The following is a 21,137-nucleotide window of genomic DNA, read 5'->3' as shown; positions in this document are numbered from 1 at the left end:
CCTTGAAGTAGTTGTGGTGTTTCCCGGCTTTGTCTTTTTGTTGAGTTACTTCCCTCTCTGGCCTCACCCTAGGCAGGCTGGTTCTGTTTAGGCCTTATCCTCCCCAGGCAGTCCTGGGCAGAATGCAAAGTTTCAGTCCAGCTTTGAGCCCCCATTCTGGGTCTTGGGGAGCTGGCCTGCAGTTTCTGACAGGGTTCTCACAATGTAATTTTCCTGGGGGCATAACCAAGATCGATTTATTTATTATCTTAATTTAATATGCTGGATTAATAGCATCATAATAACCTTTTAAAGTTAGAACATGGAAGCCGTTATATCAAATACCCATTACCATGTGTGCTTTTACCTGTATCTTTTTGTGGATGGTAAGAATGGTTGTTTTCCTTGTATTTGTGTTGGGCCTTATTCAGCCAGATACTGAGGCCTAGTGAGAGAGCCTGAGCCTTTGCTCGAGTTTAGAGACCTGGAGTGACTCAGCATGGCCTGCTTAAGCAAGACTGCTTAAGCCCGCCGTTGCCTACCTAACACTCCATCACCCTTCCTCTTCCCCTACGTCATGTCACCCCACCAGAAATCTCCACCTCCTTCCTCAGCCCTATATAAACAAGAGATTGATAGAATAAAATGAGTTCCTGCTTTGACAGGCTCCCAGCTCCGGTGGTTATTCTCTGGACAGCAGGAGATCTGAGCTGAGACATTCACCATCTCCCCTCAGCCCCAGGAGACCGGGCTGGACTCCATCCTCTCTCCTGGACTTCCAGCAGAGAGCTGACATATTTGGATTTCCAAGCTGAACTATTCCAGATGAATTATCATCAGTGTTTTAACTTTTATCAAAGACAAAATTGCTTCAGCCTAGACTATTAAAATTAGGCTTGAAAGAAAGTCCCAGCCCCAAAGCTGAGAGAAGCCATGGCAGCAGCAGACAGCAGCTGCTCTCTTTTTGTTTTTGTGACATATCTCATCATTATGAAAAATAATACATTTAACTTATTAGAAAGAAAATTTATTAAATCTCTCACACAATGAAGATCTGATTCTCAACTCATTAGACACTTAGGGAAATTCTTTGAGATGAAAGAGAGAATTTCCCAGGACTTTCTTGCCAGAGTTGACTTCCAAGGTGACTCATGAACATTCTAGAAATTTTCAAGCTCTTTGGAGCCATAACCTGATCCTGGAGAGTCCTGGCCTTAGATAGGTCTTAGCCTAAATTATTCATGGCCACGCCTCTTCTGTGCTGGCTGCTTTTTTTTTTTTTACTTTTATAAACGATACAAGCTAGTCATCTGAAAAGAGGGGACCTTAATGAGAAAATGCCATTAGATTGGCCTATAAGGAAGGTTATGGGGAGTATTTTTTGAATTAATGATTGTCGTTTACTGCTGCATGTGACGTACTGTCCCATGAGCTTCTGAGAATCCTGTCTCTACTTCCCATGCTGCCTGAGAGTGCTGGGATTACATATGTACTGCCATGTCCAACATGTGGATTCTGGGCATCTGAATTTAGCATCTCATGCCTGCATGGTAAGTGCTAAACTGGTGGAGCATCTCCCAGCCTCCTTCACTGGTACTTTAAATATTAGATCATTTGGACACACATACAAACACACACCACACACACAATAACATACCATACCCCCCCACATACACCATACATAATAACACACCACACACACCATACACACAAACATACATATAACACATCACACACATATATACATACCATACCATACACACACACATACACATAACACACCACACACACACACATACACATACACATACCACACCACACACACATATACATACCATACCATGCATACACACATACACATAACACACCATACACACACATATACATATAACACACCACACACACATACACATAACATACCATACACATACACATAACACACCACACACACATATAACACATCATATATACCACACACACATAATCTCATGACGACACCACGAGTTTTGGGCTAGGACATTTTTTTTTTAAAGATTTATTTTATTTGTATGAGTACACTGCTGCTGTCTTCAGACACACCAGAAAATGGCATCTGATCTCATTACAGATGATTGTGAGCCACCATGTGGTTGCTGGGATTTGAACTCAGGACCTTTGGAAGAGCAATCAATGCTCATAACAGCTGAGCCATCTCTCCAGCCCCGGGCAAGGCCATCTTAGCATAATTAGCTCTATGAAAGACTATGCTGCAGCAGCCATTATTCAAGCCCCAGGGGATTAATGAATTGGGAGGTAGTGCCCCAATTCAGGCCATGACAGCGCCCACCTTCTCTGCCTTATTAATCCCCAGCAATTGTACTTTTGAGTAATCAAACCGCAGCCCAGCCTGGAGTATCCAATCCAAGCCTTTTCTCTTGGAATCCTAGCATCTGTTTCTTTCTTCCCAAGCTCCAGGGAGTTGTAACACACATACATTCTTTTGTGTATTACTAGGAAATTCAGGCCTGCTGCAACATTTGGTGAACAGGTAAAGGCTGGTTTCTTGGTGTCATTTCTGCTTTTCTTCTCTGCAGGAGACAAGGCTGTAAAAACCCAGATGGAACTTTGTCCAGTTTGTACTGAGTGGTTGTGTTCTCCACCATACGGTGCCTGGGGCTCAGATTCCCAAGTCTGACATCTCCTGGGAGGATGGAGCGATTGCACCCCCAGAAGCTACATGGTTCTCCTCTGAGGATGAGTGGGCTTCTGTGTATCTGGGCTGTTTGTAGAGAAGTTAGCACCAAGGTCCTATGTCTACTTCCAGGACCTGGGGATACCTAAGGATATCATGATATTGAGCCTTCAGGGTGAGTTGGGAGCACAGAAGGGATGAGGAGAGGATGAAAAGATGCTGTCTTTATGTATAAATTGGAACATGGAACTAACTTGTATGTGGTATACAATATGCACATGAAATACATATGTATAGGAGCATACATGTATGCACATGTTGTATACCATACTGTCCATATATTTCACTTTGTGCAATATGCATCCTGGTGAGTATCCAGTGCTTCCACTTGGAAGATATGATGTCCATGACAATGGTTCTAGGTTAGGAGGTCAGGCACCCATAGGAGCTGTAGGTGAGGCTCTGATCTTCTGCTTCCTGTTCTCATGAACCTCCACATGTGTGTCCTAGAGCTTCAGACCTCTTCCTTTCCTTTGGAGACACATAGGTGATACCATGATGTTAGATCTGGGAACAGAAAGCTGATGACTTGGAGAGGAGAACGCATCTGAGCGAAGAAGAGGGAATCAGTAGACGGGTGTTGTGCGGGTCCTTCTGGGTACAGGAGATACTAGGACAGGTACTGCGGGCACTAGGAAAGGTTTGGGGTCATGTTGATGTTCACCATGATCAGCTAGAGCATAAGCTGCTAACGCTTCCAGGCTCCCAAGGAGTGGACTGAGGGGGATAAAAAGCAACTGCTTTTTTTAAAGGCTAGTTAGGGCCAAGGTGAAGAGACCTTTTATGGGGTCCTGTCCCTAGGTGGGGCTGTCACAGCCCTAAGTGAAAGAAGCAGGTTTCCCTCATGTCACTGCCAAGTGAGATTCAAGACTGTTGGACTCCAAAGGTCACAACACACATGCCCTTCCACCCTAGGATCTAAGCAGACAGACAGACGGGGTGGACTCTGAACAGATTGGTCAATTCTAAACTCTGAGGCTGGTGGCTCCAAAGGGGGGCAGGGAACAACTGGGAGCCCTGAGGGACAAGAACCACTCCATACAAGGTTTCCCATCGCTCTTCATTGGGCAACAGAACCTGTCAACTGCAGACATGTAAGACATAGTCTCAGGGGGTGTGAACCATGCACCTCCCAATCCATCGACAGGGGCAGTCCTGTGACCTGCTCTGTGCCTGTGACTATTATTTTCTGTCTCCTTTAAATTAAAAAAAAAAAAATCTCACAAAGCAACAGGTTTCCTTGTGTCATTTCAAACATCCTGAGTTTAGGTTGGCTGTCCATCCCCATCCCTTCTTCTCGACCATTTCTTGCCCCTCTTCCTCATTTATGCTTTTCTACCCCCAGTATCCCCTGTCCAATCTCATATCACAGGTCGTAGTTTACCCTCCCATCCCCTTGAACCCACCCTCATTCAAATAAACACACCAGTAAAAAGTCAGGACCTCTGTACAAGCAGAGACATTTGTCCTTCTGAGTCTGACTTATCTTGCTCTCTGTAATATTTCCCATTTTCTTCCATCTTGTTACAAATGTCACGATTCCTTTTTTTTTTAATGGCTTAAAATCTTCCGTACTGCAGCTTAATTAATTATCCTTTTGAGTACTGAGACATCTAGGACAATTCTCTTTCCTTGCTATTGTGATCCGAGCAGCCACGAACATGGATGAGCAAGTATCTCTGCGGTAGGGTGTAAAATCCTTTTAGGGTGGATGCTCTGGTGTGCAGCAAATTCCTTGGTTCCTGGATGGAAGCGGAGCAGAGACCTGCCTCGCAGTTCCACTGTATTCCACTAGGTGGCTCTTTGCACTCTCGGATGTCTGCAGGCGTTCAGACAGGTGAATGCATCTCATTGGTTGGCGGGAGGCATGATGCCACCCAGCAGCTCTTTTTAAGAGAAAAGCCAGGACCAGAGAAGCAGCCACCCCTGAGCATTGCCTTGTGAGCTGTTCTGTGGGACCTAGCTGCGGAGTCAGGCCAGCATGAGTGAGGTGAGCCATCCTTGAACTCGCACAGGGAAACCGCGGAGTGGGAAGGTTCTGCCCCTGCGGGATCCACAGAAACACGAAGGGTGCCCAGTGGGGCAGAGGGGTAAATGGATACTGTTTAATTTGCTTTGAGCATAGACCGTCCTGATAGCTTGGTTTGAATGCAGTATAGAAATTTGCTAAGTTTGCAACTTATGAAATTAGCCTTAGAGAAAGGGATATAGATACATTGTTTCTAATCTATGACTTTGGGTTTTGTACCTTTGAAGAGGCCAGTTATTTGATTCCCTCACGGGTATTTGTGCTTTTTCCAGAGAGTGTGTCCTCACATGTTTCCTTGGGACACAACCTGAATGTTAGCAGACAGTGCTAGCCACCTGGGAAATCCAGTCTCAGAAGATAGGTGGGGAAGGCGGTGAGGATTTGTGCCGGGGTGCAGCTCCTGCAGAATCATTGTCTGTGATGGGGCTTGCAGTTAGTCAGTTAATCAGAGCCCCGGGAAACGAGCAGAGTCCAAGCTTGAGTGTGTGTGTGTGTGTGTGTGTGTGTGTGTGTGAGAGAGAGAGAGAGAGAGAGAGAGAGAGAGAGAGAGAGAGCTGCCTGAGGTATCAGGGAGTGTTGGCAGAAGAGCTAATTTCAAACCCAAGACACTTTTCTGACTAAATGTATATAGAATGTTATGCTGGGGCAAACTGGTGGCTTGCATATTTTTCTTTTAAAAAGAGATTGTAATCTCTTCCACAAGAAGATTTGGGGTTATACAGTGCTATCCGCTTCAACTAGAAGCCCAGCCAAGTCTGTTTTCATTTCCTCTCAGTTGATACTTAATTACTTTGAAAGATCTGTTATCTTCTTTGTATTTTATTTTTTTAAAAAAATGTTTGACAGATGGGTAATCTTTTTCTGGAAGTCTAGAGTAGAATTAACAACTTCAGAAATCAAATGCCTCCTCGCAGCTCCTCTCTCCTCTATGGACGGCTTTGGATCCAAACAGCAGGCAGAAGGGCAAGGTGGTGCAGCACCCAGCCAGGCACAGGACTTGGGAGACAGCCAAGAGCTAGGGTGGATCCTGGCTGGGAGATGGGAGTCTCCTGGCAACCCTGGGAACAGAAGCCACAGTGACAGCCATTGGTTGCCGTGTGGGGTAAATGCTGAGAGCAGTCCAAGCACTCCCACACGTGTCTCCTTCTGTGAGCCTCTCCATACCCTGGGCAGTCAGTAACAGAGGAGGAAACTGAGGCACAGAGAAGTGGACCAACTGATTCAAGACTACCAGCTAGATCTGGAGCTAGCCTTGTCACACTGGAGTAGATGGTACATGGTGCCTGGTGCTGACCAAATGAACGCATGGGGGCCTCTTTGAACAGCTGGAGAGGGAGGGGCAGAAGGAGGAAGAGAATCCAGGGAAAGGAAGCAGGGCTCCGAAGACCAAGGACATTGAGGACAAGCTCTCTTTTCCTTTATGTGTTGGGGAGGGGCTTTCTTCTGGGTTCGCTAAGATTTCAGAGGTTCGAGGTTTACAGACACCTCACCTTGCTCACAGGAAGAAGGGATGGCTGTGTGGACAGCTTTTCCCATTCAGAATTCAACAGAGTCTCATCAAGCAGGGGCCTAGAAAACTGCAGGCCCTGCAGACTGACCTCACGACAAGGACCCTCCCTTGTGTCCAGTCAGCAACCGGAGACTGCCCTATCCCTCATTCCATGCTGAGGCTCATGTATACGGAAGTCTTCTAGTGCCTCCTGGGGCACCCAGATGAGCAGATGACTGTGTGGGTCTCCAGGGAGGAGCCTTGGCCCAGAGTTCAACCCACAGTCAGGGTCACAACCTCCTTTCTCTTGACCCTGTATGTAACTAGGGCAGCCTCAAACTCCCTACACTGCCCCAGCTGTCCATGATTTAAGTATCACAGCCAGAGTGTGAAGTCCTTAAACCCTGTGGGTAAAAGTCCCTAAGATGCAGACCCTGAGTCTGTGTCCCCAGTCTTTCTACACCCCAACTTCCCTTGCACCAAGCTTGGCTTTTCTTTCACACCGCTGCCCCTGAGCTCCCCCTGCTGGCTCATCTCCAAGTCCCTAGGCCGCTGGTGTTCTTCAGAAAAGAATTTCTCCTTTGACTAAAACTTAAATCTGCTTTAAACATCTAATAAAAGGGACAAGCAGCCAGGGAACTGGGGAGGGCACCAAGTGCCAAAGGTTTGCTTTAGTTGGATGATGAACTACAAATGGCTTTCAGGGCTAATAACTCTCAGTCAGGATTGGAGGCACACGACCATTAATGTGCTTGTATGAGTAGTTGTTGGTCAAAGCAGTGACATTGATTTCCCTCTGTCCTCAGGCTTATTTAGGACTGGGGCAGGGTGTGTGTGTGTGTGTGTGTGTGTGTGTGTGTGTGTGTGTGTGTGTGTAAAACATCTCCTTCTGTAGCCCTTAGGGCTTTCCAGCAAATCAATACAAAACATGGGCTGGGCAGAAAAGACCCTGAAAGGCCAAATGGTCTCTCAGGTCAGCTCTGCACTTTGGGGACATTTAGCCTTGAAGGTAAAGGAAGAACAGTAAACTGGTCCTGAAGCTGGTTTTAAACTGGACAACCTAATGCAATATGGTTTTCATACCTCAGAACCAACCATTATTTATTTACATTATTATTATTATTATTATTATTATTATTTAGCAGGGGAATGACATGTGTTCAAACAAAACAGTTTAGTAAGTGTTTGATTGGAAATGAAGTCCAAATTTAGGGCCTTTTGAGAGTGGTAGCCATCTGGGTGCACCTGATTTTCACATTAGAGTTATAGTATGTCAGATGTGCTTGGAGCAATCTAGTAGATGAGTTGGGATCAAAATGTAGGCCTAAGTCTAGTATCCGCATTTGAAGTTCTCCCAGCAAGGCCCAAGGTTATGAAGTGCCATGCCCAAGGAAGAAGGGGATTCCTAGGAGCAAGTCTGTCCTAGGTCCTCACCTGGGGGTTACTTCTAAGTGACTTTTCAAAAAAAAAAAAAAACCCAACTCAGGAAAGCTATGAATGATATTTTAACAGAGAGTGGACTTAAAACATGACATGACCTACTGCCATGTTTGGAAAGTATATGGGAAGGCAATCTCACTACATAATATTTTGGGCTACAGCTGTGACTTAAACATGAGACTCTAAGCCTTCCCAGAGCTCTGTCCTGGGCTCTCTGCTTGTTTTGATTTAGGTGAGGTGGGTTAACCCAGGGTCAGGACTGACGTCAGGTCCATTGGCCACAGTGGAAATGCTAAGCCAGGTGAAGAAATGGTTGAGACGGGATCAAAGACATTCAAGGATGTATGTGCAGACACATATATGTATCCTAGGCACCAAAACACATCTATGCCTCTCACTTGAAGACGGTTGTCTTGGGGTAAAGAAGAAAGCTGGGTCTGACCATCTCCCACTTGAATAACATCATGCAACAGTGGTTTGGGGCACCACACAGTGTGTTCTCTTGGGAGCTCGGTGGGGAGTCAGAGGAATGACAGGGACCAAGGTGAGAATCAGTGCTGTAGTGGGCTCTAGGACCCCACCGCCATGGTGAGCTGGAGCCAGTGCTCTGTGTGCATGTCTGTGGAAGAGCTGTGTAGCTTAGATGGTAGTTGAGCATGGATTCTGAGAATTGTAGGCAAATATTGTGTTTTCAGTAGAAGGCCAAATGGCATTTTTATGTAATTCTAACCTCATTTAGGGAGCACATGAACTAGGGAAGATCAAGTGAGATCCACTTAGAAAAATGTTAATACCACACCTTACTTGTACAAAGAAATAGATTTCGCACCGTCATTTTCAAATGTGGACTTGGCTCATGTTAAACCACACACTGGTGGACATTATTCTCTCCTCTAACCAGGGATATTAAGACTTGCTGGGCTGAGACTACAACTTAGGTGGTAGCATGCTTTCGGGCTCGGTAATCATAATGGGTTTCCATAAAACTCACTTTTCCAGCCTGCATCTCATTAACTAAACTCAGGATTAAAGCATCCAATGTTTTCTTTCTCTTTTTTTAAATTCTAAGATTGAATGAAGGCAAAGTACACTATTATTTTTTTTCCAGACAGAAAAGCTAAATAAATGACTCACCATTGATTTTATTAAAGGTTTAGTGGAGGTGGCGTGATCATCGTGAAAAGAAGACCTGAGCTTGTGTCGGGCAAGCCTCCGAGTCTGTGATGGACACAGTCACTGCACTAGCGTTTAGATTAATTTCTTCCCTCAGTGCCCCGAGAGGTCTTGTTACAGCGGAATTTGTTTGTGCTTCCTTGGTTCTCAGTCCGTGGGGTATGGGTACCATTTAAACACACAGACAGAATTACCAGCTTCAGGCTCAGAATTTCCTACTAATTTCAAATGACTTTCTACAAGCAGTTTAAAGGCAGTGGGTACATAGGTTTGTATTCCATTCGAGGGCTGGCTCCCTAAATCCAGCTAGAGCCAGCATGCTGGTAACAGCCTCTAGATACACATCATACGGCTGAAGCAACCTTCCTGGCCCATCAACCTGCTCATGAGGAAAGGCTCAGCTCCAGGGGTGGAAAATGATGTTGGTGTGAGTGATGTTCCAGAGTTCTGTTCTCCTGGTATGCATATTGCTAGGGTGTGTGAGCAAGGGACAGAGCCTGCATTCTGATCTTTGCTCCTGGTCTAAAACCTGTGTGTACCACTCAGATATTTGTAAGTGGGAAATGGGAGTATGGTATGGCCAGGCACACAGAACACAGGCTCCCACAGAAGCAAAAGAAAAGGAGAAAAGGAGGGGAAATCTCCAAGAGGGAGAACACTGCATTTGGGAAACGCTAGGGAAAACACAAGAGATGAGAGAGGGGGTTCTGCGTGGACAGACTGAATCTTTGCTCACTTCGGAATTGTTGTATGGAATCTAAACAAAAGGACACAGACAGGCAGAGCCCGGGCCAGCTGGAAATCAGCTCTGCTGTATTGACACAGGGAAGTAGTTTGGCTGTGTGAGCGGAGACAGTCTAGGCAGATCTTTCATAGTAGGGCTTCTGGCATGGAGACAGGCAGCCAAGATGTAAATCACAGCATATTGTTGGAGGAAAAATATGTCTAAACAGACGGAAAGCAAGTTGTAGATGTAAATATTTTAATCAACACTTAAAATTGACTATCAATAATTATATTGTTAACACAATGAAAACAGGTATTTAAATTAAAACTTTTGACTGGTTTACTTATTTCCTTGTGAGTAATATTGTGTGTGTGTGTGTCTGTGTGTACATGTGTTTTCACATGTGTGGGGGTACATGTACTTGTATGTATGTATGTATGTACTTATATGTGCATGTGGTGGAGGCCAGAGGACAGCTTCTGGTTGTGCTTCTCAGGTGTCCAGCTTCTGAGAACAGCCTGGAGCACATACCTCAGCTACGCTGGCTGGCAGTAAGCCCCAGGGATCTACCTCCTAGTGCTTGAATTTCAGGCACCTACTGTCATGCCTGGCTTTTTGTGTGAGTGCCTGGGATTTGAACTCAGGGCCACATGCTTGCTTGCAAAATATTTTGCTGACTAAGTCATCTCCTCAGCCTCCATATTTGGCTACTTTAGGTACCAAAATATGTTTGGATATTTAAATATCTAAACAGGACTGTATTAATGTACAGAAGATGACCAACCCAAATGTATTTTCCTGGAACGCTCTTGCCACACCCACAGACCTATGATAGACTGTGATAGACCCCTCCCCTGCTGATCTCAGCCTTGAACCCTGGCTATTCTGTTCTCAGTCTTTAAAATGAAGTGAGATACATGGACACATTTACCTTCAATGGAGTATAAAAATAAGAAAGTTTGTACTACAAACAAAACTAGTCCACCACACCCCTTGGTGGCCCAAACCCATAAATCTAACACCATTTTCAGGGCTGTTTTACATGACTAATTCAGTCTAAGTGACACATTAGGCATTAATCTGCCCATTACTGTTTGCGCCTCACAAATAGTTCTGAATCTCTGTTGTCAGAATCTCAAGGCATGACTTGTCGTTTTGAGAGGGAAAGCACTTGCCCAGATTTATGGCTTTGCTAGTGGGGACATCAATCACCCTCTAAACTCCCATATTTTCTATTTTGTTCATAACCTGCCACCTTCTAAACAAAACAGAGACAAATTAGAATCACAGGATATAGAAGCCCCCATGCACAACAGGACCCCCGCACAGCGATCTGATTGGGGAGCAGGCTGGATTGTTCATACCACACAAATGAAGCCATTTTCACAGTGTAAAGTCCTGACACTTGGCCTTCGGGAGCACCTCTCTCCACATGGTTTCTGCCTTCTCTTTCAGACAGTCTTGGCTATGACAAGGTTGAGGTGTCAGACACACCGCGACCATCCAACCACTATCTGTTTCTGACCATCCAGTAACTGTGCTTGGATTTAAGCTGACTTGAAAAAAGAGCTCCTCCTGATACTAAAATCCAAACCTGTCTTAGAAGGGTGTGACCAAAGAACAGTCATATGACCTCCAAATGCTTAGCAAAGTGACTAGCTACATTTTTTTGTATAATTGTTGGAAACGACAATACACATGAATATTTGACACAATAAAATAGGAACAAAAATATAATAAAACTAATCTTCCCCTTTCCTAAGATCTTTTTCAAAAGCTGAGCCAGGAGTCTGTCATGTGACTAGATTGCTATGGAAAAGTGGATTGGGCTCTGCGCATAGGTCGGTTGGTAGAGTGCTTGGTAGCATACACCAAGTTTTGCCATAAACACATACATGGACATGGTGCTGCATGCCTGTACAGCCAGACCCAGATAGACAGATGGAGTCAGAAGGATCATGAGTTCAAGGTCATCTCTGCTTACATAGCAAGTTTGAGGCCAGCAAACAAAACATTAAGGGATTATACCTACTCTAACAAGGAAATTATCTACATGTATAATATTCTTACTAGGTAATACCATTTCATTTGAGGTTGTTTCCTTGAGCCTGGCAGACAAGCTAATTGTTGATTGTGCATGCAGAGACATTTCCCGAGTCCATGAACTAGTCACACTCTGAGCCTGAGCACGGCTTTTTTCAGGTTGAGCAGGCTGGTGTTTGGACTGCTGAGCATTGAGTGCTCAAACTACAGCAGCAGCAGGCATGGAAACCTGTGCACACCCATCTGGGACAAGAGCACGGAAGCTTTCTTTAAAGATTCTGACCTTTTCCCGTATTTTTAAGCATTCCAAGTGGAACAGAAAGAAACACCACAGATATGATATGCTCTGTGGTTTGGCACCATGCTGTCCTGTGTCCAAGGACCTTTCTGTTGCTATCATCACTGTCTCTCTCCTATCCACACTTGGCTGTCATCAGCCTAACAATGATATTCTCATCACCACAGGTCTGTTTGGGTTTCTTGGGCCGATTGGAGATCCTAACAGGACAATAGAATAATGTCTGCAGGACCTTGGGGTCTTTAACATCCTTCCAGTTAAACCTGTTGTCAAGATTGTTGAACATGTGCACATACTAAGTTTTGTTTCTTTGCAAATTATGCTCATGTGCTAAGGTAGTTTAGCTGTGCTGTGGCATGTGTGTATTAAAAGCCAGTTACCTGCTGTAGGGCGATACAATTAATTAAAGACAGATTGTGAGATCTGAGTCCTCTTCATGGAGCAAGAGGCATCTGGTGTGGCATACTGAGACTTTCAAGGGACGCCATTAGGGAGGGTATCAAAGCAATTTCCAGTTACGAGAGTTTCACGACAGTCCTAGAAAGGGAAAAGTCCTTATCAGTCCTAATTTTAGCTGTTCATGAGATGCGATCTTTAATGGTCCTCACTATAAGCAGATACAAACATAAACCCTCAATTCTTTTTCCTCTGAGCAATTCTGATGCTGACTCACCTTACAACCCCAGAGGTATTCGTACAGTGGTCTGTATCCGTGATGCCCCCAGAGTTGGCTGTGTACGATCTATACAGCTGGGCATGGTACCTCTGCTCCTGTGGGCTTCATGTCAGTTTAAAAGCCATTGATAAGACTACAGCTATACCTAGAGGTCAAAGACTTGACTGATGTGAATAGCACAGTCTCCTTAATGTGCTCATTTTAAGTTTTCATTTGTTATTCATCTGTCATCTATCTGTCTATATCTATCTATGTATCTATCTATCATCTATCTATCATCCATCTATCTGTATTTATCATCTGTGACTCGTCTATATCGACCTATTATGTCTGTCTGTCCATCTGTCCGTCTGTCTGTCTGTCTGTCTGTCTGTCTGTCTTTTATCCAATCATCCACCAACCTTCAAGACAGGTCCTTTCAGTATCACTGGCCTCAGACTCCTGGGGACAAATGACCCTTCTGCTGCAGCCTTCCAAGTACCTGGAACTTATTGGCACTTTTTACTGGCTTGAAAGCATTCATTTTTTTCATTAGGGAGCTGAGTGACCTGAAATTAATCTTGTTGGAAATCCCAGTGCTCTTGAGCACAAACCAGGCTTGTTTCTCTTCCACACTTCTCATCCTATTAAATTTCTCATTTTCTGTCATATTCTGGAAGCTACCCATTACCTTTTATACTAGTCTCACTTCCACTTAAGTCTCTGCAAGAAATAATTGGAAATAACAGTCCTAGCTATTTTTCTTAGTTGTGAGCAAAAAAAGATCCCCACAGAAGAATGGACAAAGGCAACCTTCCTTCCCATGTCTCTAGATGACTTCCCAGGGTTTATTTTCTGATCTGATTCCCTCACCCCCGCGTCCCAATCACATGTTATCATTCCTATTCCATGGAATAGTTTGTGGAGACCCTGGGCAAAGTTTACTTTGGTCTTGTTGAGTTTTCTTGACTTTATACCAACCACTTCCATGCCTCACTGGGCTCCCAGGGCTCTGAGTAAGAAAGGACGTTCTAAGACCCAGAGAACAAGGGTCCTTGTCCTGATCAAAGTTGTTGCACATATCATCAACAGCTACACACTTGATAAGTCACATCACTTCCTATCCTCTATCAGTGTGGCATTATAAGGGACCATGTCTTCTATTCTTTTAAATCCTTACCACATACCATTGAACTCCCATGGGTGGACATCTAGTTTCCTGTCAGATGCTGCTGAGGAGACAAAAAGGTACTGACCTGCCACTCAGAGTGTTGGTGGGTAAAGACAGAGCCATGTAAGTCTAATTCTACTATGGCTTCCACACAGAGTGCAGGTGTCAGGGAAGTAGTAGGTAATTTATCACTGTGCAGGGCTGTGAAGGAGAGGAGAGACAAGGTTCAGTTGAGCCTGCTGAGGGAGCGAGGACTCAGTTCCTGATGTAGATCGCATTGGCAGTTAGTAGATCTTAAAGGAGGAATGTTTTAGAGCCAATTGAAAGTTATCAATAGTCGTGTTGAGTGATTGGTACACGCCCGCTGTCATGCTGTACTTATGTTTAAGCTCCCTATTTTAGTGTCTTTCCCTGTTGCTGAGATACAGAGCTCTGACGGAAACAACTTAAGGGGGAAAGGGTTCGTTGCTGGCCTTTTCTTCTTTTTGGATTGTTTTTTTCCCCACCCCACATCCCCACACCTGGGATTAAAACAAAGACATATCCTCACATTTCTGTATTCTTTAAAGAAGCCAAAATTACAGAATTCTGACTATAAGAGTTTATCTGTGGATACAGTCCACCACAATTCAGAAGTCATAGTAAAGGGAGCTGGTGATACCATATCTACAGTCAAGATAGAAGGGGGGGTGGAGATCGCTTCCTTTTTATATAATCTAGGACTCCTTGTCTAGGGAATGGTCTCACCCATGTTAGAAATGGGTCCTCCCACATCATCAATTAACATAGTAAAATGTCCTTCCGTAGGCACACGCAGAGACTCATTAGCCAAGAGATTCTAGACAGTTAACATGGACCATCACAGGTGAGCTGTCAAGAATGTCCTGAAACTCATGGAACACAGTGACATTCCTACTAGTAATATTGGGGCTCCATTGATTTCCACACCACTTAAGAAACATGAAGAGGAAAAAATTCCCTGTGAGACATTGGAAATAGGTCATGAGAGCAAAGTCAACAATATTTTTCCTGGAATTTTACACATTGCTTATTTTATAAAGTTTACACATTCTAATTGTGAGAAATCTGGTGAATGTAGACTTGCCTGCAATTTATCGTCTAGGAGCACTAGTGTTGATTCAGGATGGCATATGGCTGCATTCTTTGAGTCTTAGAGCCCCAGGTGGCTTCCTGACCATCATTAGTACTCTCTTCTTTTTAGAGTTTGCCCTCGGATGGACTCAGCTTCTATATATAACTCAGTTCCCACATCTGCATTAGCCTTGTGAAAATCTCAGGCCAATAGAAAACTGTCTCTCAATGTTTCTTTCCTGGCGGCATTCTTTAGGTTAGAAATGTAGGCTATTTTTCCTCTTTTTGAAATAAATTTCTTAAAATAGATGTTGCAATTTTTCAAACACCTCCACCAAATACAGTCTAGTTCATAGCTACGCACCGCTCACAACACACACACACACACACACACACACACACACACACACACACACATTGGGATTTAATCTCTCCCATCTTCCAGTGGCCTGTTTCATTCCGAGGGCAACCTTTTTATAAATTCCCATGTCATCGTCTTTCTGCTGAGCTCTTGCTGAGACTCAGTTCTGGGAGAGATTCAGGCAACATTTCTCTACAGTTGAATTCTGGATTAAGACTTTGGATTTTCACACGATAGCCTAATCTGACTTTGGAGCTCTGAGAGTGGACTAAGGAAGGGGTGGGGGACCTTAGCTTTGGCTTTCTGGGTCCCTTCAGAATCACAGTGGGGACTGGAGACACAGGCTGTAAATGGAGTGACCAGCAGATCCAATAGAAAGGAGACTATTTAAAAACATCAACAGTTAAGCCCACAGCTCCTCATTCTTCCCTTCCATGGTTCTTTTGATATGTTGTAGGGACTTCTAGTAGTAACAATTTGTTTTTTTAAAAAAGCACTTGTTACACTTGTTAACATTCTTAAGAATGTTGCCAGCTGATAGCAGAACATTAGGATCTGAATAGAAAAGGAAACAAAAAGCAAAGGGAGGACAGGCTGCTCCTAGGAGTGCTGGCAGACAAGGTTTATGGTAGATGTGCCAGAGGACATAGCCAGAGGCAGGGACATCTGGGAGAGTCAGGAGTGGGCATGGCCAGACTGAGCTGGGCCAAGATGCAGCAGCCAGGAGGTCAAAGGTACAAAAGGACAGGTAACCAAAGTGGCTGGATTATAGGGAAGAGCCTCTAGGGGAAGGGCATCCCAGCCCTGGGCTGCAGAGTTTGGAGGTAGAGGGCCAGGTATGCCGGTCATATCCTCTAGCAAATAGGGACTGAGGGATGCTGGGAGAACATAGATGCCAGGTCCACTTTGTTAAATAGGCACCTCAGCCATCTGTCCCAGGTTTGACATTTAACTAGACACAATTGGGGTCCTTTTTAGGGTTTGTCTGACACAGTTGCCTAAGTCACTTTACCTGAGGACAGCCCTGGGTACACACAGGAGGCTTGGTGGGTTTTTGATGAATGTGAAAACAAAACAAACGAAAAATAAGAAGGAAAGGAGCTGCACTAACGAAATGTGGTCCTGTCACGCTGACTGTGTAAGAGCCTTAGGTAGATGTGTGTGCATATGCATGAGTGTGTGTGTGCATGTGTGTGTGCCTGTGCCTGAACATGTATGTATGCATATGTGTGTATGTCCATGATCATGCACATGAGCATGTGTGTGCACATGTGAGGATGTATGAACATGTGTATGTGTACATGACCATGTGTGTGAGCGTGTGTGTGTGTGCATGAACATGTGTGTGCATGTGCATTAGCAAGTGTGAATGTGGTCTATTATTTCATGTGAACTGGAAGACTTTGGCATGGCCCATATATGACCCTAGAAGGGGGGTTGACAGAGTCTTTCTCCCCAGTCTAGAGAAGCCTCTGGGCTTACTCTGAAGAACTTAACATGAGTTGCTCAAAAGAGAAACTCATTTGTTCAGGGATCACTTGGCTGACCTTGAGAATTGTTTGAACAAACAATAACGTTATGAAATTGATTAAAAACACTGTGTGTGCATGCATGTGTGCCTGTGTATGTGCTCATGTGCACATGTGCATGTGGAGGCTAGAAGACAACTTGGGTGTCATCTTCAGGAATGCTGTCCACTTCCTGTGAAACAGGGTCTGTCATTCAACCTGAAACTCATCAATCAGTTAGGCTAGGCTGTTTGGTTGGTGAGCTCCTGGACAGTGGGCTCCTTTCTCTGCCTCCCCAGCAGCAGGGTTATAATACACCATCACACTTGGCTTCTCCACGTGGGCTCCAGGGATCTGAACTCACGTTCTCATGCTTGCATCTCAAGCATTTTAACTAGCTGACCCATCTTTATAGCTTTTGGCCTGTCCTCTAATCTGTCTTAATTTTTAAGTCTTGAACTGTAGGTAGCTAATTTAGGAAAAAACATTTTCTTTTCTTCCAAAAGTATACAACCTCGGTCTTCAACCATTTTGTGAAGCTATTTTCATTTAAGTGGGGGAAAAATCTGGCAATTTCTTAAATACCAAAAAAGAAAGTCTCCTGCTTCGGAAGCTTGGCGTACCCTTCTGAGAGAGAGAAGCACATTTAGCACTACACGGTTCCAAATAAGTGTGTCTGCAATCTGCAAGAGATCAGGAGGCTTTGGCTCTGTAGGAATGGTGTTCATGTGGGAGTTATGAAGTTCGTCAACCATGTGGCCCATAGGTCATGACTCACCAAGGGCTTTCTCCACAGTTTCAGGGCACTGTTATCACAAGTGCATGATAAAGGCCTGCAGCTCTGGTACCACACTGACTCTGCCCACAGATGTTTCACCCTCAGGTTCTAAGACAAGCTCATGGCTTACACCCAGTCTTGTTTCCTAAAACGTCCCAGACACAACTGCATGTGGGACTGTGTATGACATCAGCATTTCCATGCAGTGACTTAGTTGTTAAAATAAGGAGGGGTAAAGATGGCTCACCCTTAGTCTGTATGCAGAAGGACTGAGCTACATGTATCAGAGGAGGTAGAAAGTCATCCTCAAAGTTAGGACCTTCATCTTCCAAGGCTTTCCTTTCTAAAGAGACAAGGTTAAGGGTCAGATGCTGGGCTTCCAAGCTGGTCTGCGTAAATTCTGTCATCTCATTGGCAGTAACATCCTTGGTGGTACTTCCAAATTGCTCCCAAGCTCAAGCTTTGCATCTGTTAGCTGGGGCCTCCATGTTGTACCTTCCTCAGGACCATTTCCCTGGCAGTGTGGCGCTGATGTTCTTGCAAAGGGGAAAACATAGTCATTTGCACATGAGGACAGAGTGTCAGGTAGAAGAATTGAAAATGTGTTTGCCAGACTAGGAAAAATGATTCCCTTGCTAGCTTTACCTGTGGGTTCTCCTGGGTAGCAATGGACTTCGCTTGTGTCTTTTCTTTCCTTATAGTCGTGTTTGTTCACCTGGTGCAGAAGCTGAGTGTGGCAGTTAGTCTTGTTGGCTCTGCCAAGGAGGGTTGATATAGCTGTGTGTGAAGCTGCCAGCAACCTGGTCGGTGGGCACTCAGGGACTGGCAGGGAAAGATTCTCCCAGTCCTATAGACATTTCATTCAGAAATTACAGTGGCTGATACTGGTTCTTGACTGGATAACATTATAGTCACTATGGAAACAGAACTCTAGGCACACCCAGAGGGAATTTCTGGGTTAACTAAGGCAGGGGTACTCACTGTCAATGTTGGTGGCACCATCCCATGGGGTGGAGAAACCCATGAACAAAAAAAGAGAAAGTGAACTGAGCTCCAGGGTTCATCCCATCCTGGCTGTGGCTGCAGCTTCCTCGAATCTCAGCCACCATACCTCTGCCATTTTGATGGACTGTGCCCTAAAACTGTGAGCCTAAGACTGTGAGTCAAAAATAAATTCCTTCCTTCTTGTTAGCAGCAGGAAAGGTAACTAATGCACTGGCCTCTGCTTCTTCTCTGTCCTTTGAGTGCACAGGGCCCAGCACTTCACAGGACTTGCATATTATGGGATGGATGGCAAAAGAAGGGAATGGTGATGTTACTCTTGAGCAAAGAGAAGATATATTTCTTCTCTTTTCTGCACACACACACACACACTCATGCATATGCACACACATGTACCTAAGGCTCTTACACAATCAGCGTGACAGGACCACATTTCATTAGTGCAGCTTCTTTGCTTTTTATTTTTTGTTTGTTTTGTTTTCACATTCATCAAAACCCCACCAAGACTCCTGTGTGTACCCAGGGCTGTCCTCAGGTAAAGTGACTTAGGCAACTGTGTCAGACAAACCCTAAAAAGGATCCCAATTGTGTCTAGTTAAATGTCAAACCTGGGACAGATGGCTGAGGTGCCTATTTAACAAAGTGAACCTGGCATCTCTGTTCTCCCAGAGAGCAGAAGATACAGAAAGTAAAATGTGGGTACTTTCTGTATTCTCAGTTGGCCCCATGTGAGTTTTTGGCTCCTTGGGTGTTAAGGAATGGAAAAGGATGGAGAGAAATCACTCTTGTACAATAGGAACAGAGGGTGTGATGCTTGTCTTGAGCACCTTACAGTGTGGGTTTCACTTAGTCCTTGAAAACTGGCTCTGTTGGCTTTTCCCCCTCTTGTCACCTGTACAAGGTGTCCTCAAAGAAGACAGCTGTAGGTGTGCCTCATTCCTGCCTTCATTCTGACAGTTATCTATCCACTTTCTTACTCCTGCCCTCTATCTGGTCAGCCATGACTTCTCAGAGCAGGGAGAGAAATCTGGTTTATCCTCTCCTCTGTGGGTGCCGGGTGCCTTCTGCATGTTCTTCAACGATACATTTGTAAACATCTGGATATCCATGCCTCTTCTTTGTCAAGAACAGAAACTGTTATGACAAGCATCCTAGAGACCTCTGTCATGAGGAAAATCTAAGGAAATGACTCAAAAGCAGGAAATAAATGGGGGAAGTGGGTGGGAGGGGTAGGGTTTCTTTGGATGCAAAAAGTGTGATATTACACAGCCTTGGGATTTTCAAGGAGAGCCAAGGGTGGATTAATCCAACAGTTCATGTGGCCTTCCTCCAATCTCAGACTTGAGTCTTGAGTCTGAGTTGGGTTGGACACTTGTGATGGGATCGTTAAGTTCTTCCAGTTTTCCACCCATAACTCCATTCTGGCCATCAGTGCATCTCCCTACTGCCTTTTCCCTTTCTAGAAAAAAATACTACAATCTGTAAATTGTACCAAGATCACAAAACATACCCATGGCAGAATCAGGGATCCAGGAAAACTTGGTTGAGATCAGCAACCAAATGATAGTGTTCTGTCCTTGGGGTCTCACAGTAGCCGTAGGGACATACTGAACTCCATGATTTTTAGTTCTCCTTGAAGAACTTGACTACGTATGAAAACTACTTTGCTAAGGCACACACTTAGCGTCATTCAGCCTTGCATGGTCACTCTTATTCTTCCAGTGGCTGAATCAAATGTGCCCCTTTTTTGTGACTGTAAATATAAGGCAATACTTACATGATAGAATAGAAGCAGTCCCACTTCTGTGAAACACATTTTTAGGTTGTACAGTTGCTTTTAGAGAGCGATTCCTGTGGGGTGAGCACTCAGTTCTCATGGATTACTAGAAGAGAGCTAATTTTTGCCCCCATTTTGTAGCCAGACAGACTATGGCCAGGTCAAGTTCATTGTCCTTGAAGGGTCACAACTCTTGAGAGTGGCTGGGATGCCTTGGACTGTCTATGACCTCATTTTTGTTTCAACAGTTTTATGTTTCTGTATTCATTTGTATTTTAAAGCCAGGCCTCCAAAGGGATAATTAATACGCAGTAGCATCGACCCCCTTGCCTTGTGTGGCCAATGTGTTTTGGCACATCTGCAGAGCTATTACTGCAGTACTGACTGTTGCGACTTCCTGAAAAATCCTTTTGTGTGCTTCAGGTTGTTTTGTTCCCTGTTCTGTAGGTCTAGTACTTGCTTCCTTCACTAGTGACTTCTGGGTAAAGAAAGCTCCAGTGTGTCCTCAAGGAAGCCCACAGTGCCTCTAGCATCACAGAATACAACCTGGGGGTGGGGGGGCTGGGAATGATTACATCTTACTTAGCCATTTTTGCCTGTGTTTAGATTCCTAAAATTTCTGATGTCTTAGACCCTAGGTATGACATCTGTATTTCTATATATTCATTCATACTTTGTGTGAATTTGTCAATCAGGAACAGTTAAGAGACTAATCCTGAATAATGGAAAAGAGAAATTATATTAATATTTTGTAATCAATATTGACTGAGTAAATGTGCTTTCTATCTCTGTCTCTTTCTGCCTGTCTCTGTGTCTCTCCCTCTATGTCTCTGTCTTTGTCTCACTCTGTCTCTGTGTCTCTATGTTTCTGCTTCTCTCTGTGT

At 44.5% G+C, this 21,137-nt stretch overlaps 1 protein-coding gene across 1 annotated transcript in view; it reads left to right on the top strand.

The window, feature by feature from the left end:
* The first annotated feature begins 4,604 nt into the window (after positions 1–4,604).
* Positions 4,605–21,137, top strand: part of Pcp4 (Purkinje cell protein 4) — a 61,667-nt gene continuing 45,134 nt past the window's right edge. Inside the window, exon 1 of the mRNA XM_052158444.1 lies at positions 4,605–4,700. Coding sequence (XP_052014404.1) covers positions 4,692–4,700 — 9 coding nt within the window. The 5' untranslated portion in view covers positions 4,605–4,691. The remainder of the gene's footprint in view (positions 4,701–21,137) is intronic.

The sequence above is a fragment of the Apodemus sylvaticus genome, chromosome 15 (assembly GCF_947179515.1).
Source record: "Apodemus sylvaticus chromosome 15, mApoSyl1.1, whole genome shotgun sequence".
Lineage (NCBI taxonomy): Eukaryota > Metazoa > Chordata > Mammalia > Rodentia > Muridae > Apodemus > Apodemus sylvaticus.
The sequence above is the reverse complement of the archived record's forward strand: the minus strand, read 5'-3'. Positions and strand labels throughout refer to the sequence as shown.